This window comes from Thermobia domestica, chromosome 13 (assembly GCF_964235325.1).
Source record: "Thermobia domestica chromosome 13, izTheDome1.hap1.1, whole genome shotgun sequence".
Classification (NCBI taxonomy): Eukaryota; Metazoa; Arthropoda; class Insecta; order Zygentoma; family Lepismatidae; genus Thermobia; species Thermobia domestica.
The window spans coordinates 2,224,172-2,229,172 of record NC_137466.1 but is presented as its reverse complement, the minus strand read 5'-3'; the positions used below and the strand labels follow the sequence as shown (position 1 = coordinate 2,229,172).

Below are 5,001 nucleotides of genomic sequence, written 5' to 3'. Positions count from 1 at the left end.
AAATAAAATGAGAAATATTGAAAAGCTGATGGTGGAATTAATTTTTAAATTTATATAATAGCATAGAACTTAATTCTAAACCACCCAAGTAATTTTTATTAAAGTTTATATATATATATATATATATATATATATATATATATATATATATATATATATATATATATATAGAGAGAGAGAGAGAGAGAGAGAATGATATTGTGTGCTTGTGAAGGATGTGTTGAATTTATACTAATTATTTTTTCTTATTTTTGTTTTAGATTTTTTCCTGGATCGATTTTTTTTTTTATCAGCGTTTTGAAAGAAATTTGGAGATTTGAGGTAAGAAATAAATTATTTTATTTATTTTTAAACTTAAGAGAGGAAAACTGTGGAGCTTATTATGTTTAATTGACTTTTTGGAAAAGATTAGTTTTAGTTGCGAACATTTTGAGTATAGTATGTGTAGCCTAGTTTTATTGAGAGGAAAGCAGGAAACGCTGGAAAGATAAAAGCTTATAAATAACATAGAAAATGCAATATTTGAGTTTATCGTGCCACGATTATGTCCTTTAGGCTAAAACTGATGTGTGATTAAGGCAAGTGAATGATGCTGGAAGAATTGGTGGAATGAGAAAGTAGGAGCAAAAGGAAGTACCCCGAGTAAACTCACGAACACGATGTTGTCCACTAAAAAGTTACATGTCTAGGGATTAAATAAAAGACCTTACGCATGAGAGATACCGTTGAAACATATATAGAGGAAACGATGAAAAGATAGAAAATGAAATTTTTAAGTTTAACGTCCCACGGTTATACCAGTTATGCTAAGACTGACGCGTGATTAAGGCAAATAAATAATAACTCAATAATTGTTGGAATAAGATAGTGAGAGAAAAACGTGAAAACCCAATAAGAGAATGATGTTTAACACAAAGTTAATTTGCGGGGAATTGAAGGAGGGATTGCACGCACCAGAGGTGTACATTATAACATTGAGGTACCGTTGGAACATATGGAGAAAAAAGCACAAGATGGTGCAAAAATAAAAGTTTATTAATGATATAGAAAATAAAATTTTTAAGTTTGACGTTTTACTCTTATGCAGGTTAGGGTAAAGGGTAATAATGAGAGATGGATGAAATGGTGGAATGAGAGTGTGGGATGAAAGGGAAAAATTGCGAGAAAATGCATGATGAGAGTACTTACATGGTTTTTTACAGTGACGTGGTAGCTAGGGCGCACACCGTTGCTCTGTATTTCTGTTAGGCTAAAGGAGACGGTGATGATGAGTGAAATGTTGGAATGAAGAAAAATGGGAGGAAGCGGGAGAACCCCGACAAAATGTAGGCATACGGTGTTTGCGCAGCATAAATTTGACTTGTTGCGGATTGGGATTGTATGAGAGATTTGAAGCACCGGAGGCGCGCGGTACCGCAAACTGGCTTTAATAAATATTGGAATTTATTATTAGAAAGAGGATATGAAATATAAACTTTTAGTTAATTCATGAATTGGAAAAACAAAAGCAATGTTATGTAAGATAATGTGCAATTGAAATTAGTTGAGTGAATGTGTTGAATTGAACTGAATTGTTTTACGTTTAATGCACCGCTAGCTTAATTGGAAAAGTGTAGTTTGCCATATATTTTTGCGTGTAGATAGAAGGTTACGTAAAAATGCCATGGATTTAAAACAGACTGTTATTAAGTACCAGTTTGGCAATGACAGTTTTTTAATATTGGAAACACACACCAACATTTATGACATGAAAATTGGTAATGTAGGTGCAAGTGTGTCATAATTATTTTGGAAAAGAGATAATTGAATTATATTTGTTAGTTAAAGAATTGGGCAAAACCATGCATGTGTAATATTAGTATAGATTTAACTAATAACGTACAGAGAAATGTTTTAATGCCTAAATTTAATTGAAATTAATACCCATATGGACTTTTTATTGGGAATATCACTATTTCACGGCGTGTGCTTGCGACTTAAATATTATTATTATTTTTGGAATATATATGGCGTTATACCTGTTGTATAGCTTTATGTAACTGGCATTATGTCCGAAAGAATAAAAAATAAAAATACAGGAAACATAAAAGCATTGCGGGGCTAAAATATTTACTCAGACTGAAAGTAAATTTATGAATTATATTATATTAATATAAGTATGGAAAAATCAAATGACCGTATTTAAAATGTATGTATAAAGAAGATTTCAGTTGAGTTAAGTTGATTTTGAGTTTAGCGTTTCCTTGTGCAGCCATGGAATATGAGACGTGGACCTACAACTTTACGTGCAATGGGCACCACATGAGTTTGCCACGGGAAGCAAACGCTGGTTACCTATGGCAAATGCGCGTACGTTAACCGCTTAGAAATGTAGGAGCTTATGAACGAGAATAGTTTTTAGGAAAAATGGATTTTGTTTTCTTATAATAATTTATTGAAAATATTGAATTGATTTTATGGCACTTAGCACTTTATATTGCACGGTAATGCGAGTCAGGGTAAAAGAAGATGATCATTAAGGATGTGGAAGGAAACGGAAGCATTCCGAAAAAATTATGATGATAATATTGTTTAGTATAAGATTAGTTAACCAAATCTCTTGTTAAGGAATGTTCTAGAGGGTATATTAACAAGAAAGAAAGGGAGGGGGCAAAGAAGACTACAATTAATGACTGATATTAAAACAGAAAGATTATACGCGAAAACGAGAAGGTCAGCGGAGGACCGTGGTGCATACAAACTTGTTAGCTGTGGCAAGTGACATGGTATTAAAGGTAAAATATTTATAATGATGACTTAAGCAGAAAATAGAACTATGAACCAAATGTACTAGAGGAAATTAATTTAGGATTTGTATGGAAAAAGTAAAATAAAAACGTAATGATAACTGAATATTATCTTGGTAGTATTGTAAATAGAAATGTTTCCTAGGAAAAACTTTTGCTTAATTTTTATGGAATTTCATATAAATGATACGAATATGTTCATACAATGGCAATAAGGACGTATGTTATTTGATATTTTGAATATGTAGGCAAAAAACAGACAGACATTGAAATTTTTTGTTGGGAGGGTTACAAAGTAATTTTGTTAGAATATGTTTCAAACTGGTAATTTTTAAGGTATTGTAGACAGTTATATGTAGGTTACTTTTAAAAGTAAGGTAAAAAAATTGTAGAAAAAAATAGATTGTTTATGTTTGAAGGAATGAAATATTACTTTTGTTGGAAATATAGGTAAATTGCCTTATAATTATAATTTAGGTAACTTAGATCCCCAGAGTTTTTTACTGATGTAAAATAAATAAATAAAAAATAATTAGAGTCATTATTTGTATTGAAGATCCAACTTTTAAGAACTGATATTTAAATAATGAAATAACTCTGACAGATCAAATTATAGGCGCTAAACGAATAAGTATAAGAGTGATAACTGAGTATTCAATGTACAGTAGCTATTTATTTTGAGAATAGAACAGTGAATTGATTGGATGAATTATTGAGAGATATAAAAAATAAGATGATACCTATTTTGATATATTTTTAATAGAACGTCTGCTTAAATATAACATGTGAAATTTTATAGTATTATTTGATATTTATAAGTGTTTATTTTTGTTTGTTGCAGGATGGCACAACGCAGAGAAATTCAAATTATCGATTTAAGTATTGAAGATATTGATGTGAGGCATTTACATCCCGAAGAAGAGGAGGATGAGGTGCTCATAGTAAATCACGAAAAAGAGGAGGATGAGGTGCTGATATTACATCCCGAAGAAGAGGAGGATGAGGTGCTGATATTAGATCCCGAAGAAGAGGAGGATGAGGTGCTGATATTAGATCCCGAAAAAGAGGAGGATGAGGTGATGATATTAGATCACGAAGAAGAGGAGGAGAATGAGGTGGCGATAATAAATCACGAAGAAGAGGAGGATGAAATGGTGATAGTAAATCACGAAGAAGAGGAGGATGAAATGGTGATAGTAAATCACGAAGAAGAAGAGGATAATCATTATGATGAAGAGGATAATGATGATCATGATGATGATGAGGTGGGGGAACAAGAGGAAGAAGAAGAAGAAAACAATAGGGTGATTGAAATAAGTGAAGAGTTTTTAAAAACAATGATTAAATTACAAAAATTTTTAAACGTAGCGACGGATGCTAAAGTTTTACATACATTTAATCAATTTTTGAATAATTGTCAAGATTTATATAATGAAGGGAATAAATTGTAAAAAAAAAACGAAAAATGTAAAAAAAAAAGAAAAAGAAAAATGTAAATATAAGAAATAAAAAGAAAAAAAAGAAAATTAGATTAGACAATATAATTTGTGTGTTTTATTAATTCCAATATGATTACTTTAGGTAATTTGAACTGAGAAAAATCAGGTTTTAAGGTTACTTGGTTGTTTGGGTGGTTGGAAGGTTTTATAGCGACCACATTTTTATGGTTTTCTCTTTCAGTTTTCTGGTGGATTGTAGGAAGACTTCAGCTAACAAATGGAGTGGAGTAAGGTATTGTATAATTTTTTATGGAAGACCCAGCAAAGAATATTAGTTTCACAGGGATTTAAGATTGTTATGGTGTTAAAATTACAGGGAAAAAGTCTATAGAAACCTTATAAGAAGAAGAAGAAGACTGTTGAAAATATAATTTTCAGTTACTGACTAAAGATGCTTTTTTGAACTTGATTAAAAGACAAATTTTAGGTAGTGCAAGCTGGAATCCAGCTCAGCTATCTAAATATTTATTATTATTATTATTATTATTATTATTATTATTATTATTATTATTATTATTATTATTATTATTATACATTTGACAGACCTGGAAAATAATTTTGACTCTGTTTCTTTAAAATTATGCTTATCTTATTCTTCCTATCCATTACTTTCCTTCTACTTTTTCCTTTTATATTCATATAAAGAAAAAAAGACAATTTTTTCGTAAACTATATGCAATGAAATGGTTGTCACACATAATCTCTTACTCTGAGTG

The 5,001-nt window shown here is 30.4% G+C and overlaps 1 protein-coding gene across 1 annotated transcript; it reads left to right on the top strand.

Moving 5' to 3' along the window:
- Positions 1-253: 253 nt before the first annotated feature.
- Positions 254-4,565, top strand: LOC145667992 (uncharacterized). Its single transcript, XM_081735436.1, has 2 exons — positions 254-321; positions 3,628-4,565. The coding sequence occupies exon 2, from the start codon at positions 3,629-3,631 to the stop codon at positions 4,235-4,237; it is 609 nt and encodes a 202-aa protein (XP_081591562.1). The 5' UTR covers positions 254-321; position 3,628; the 3' UTR covers positions 4,238-4,565.
- The last annotated feature ends 436 nt before the right edge of the window (positions 4,566-5,001 follow it).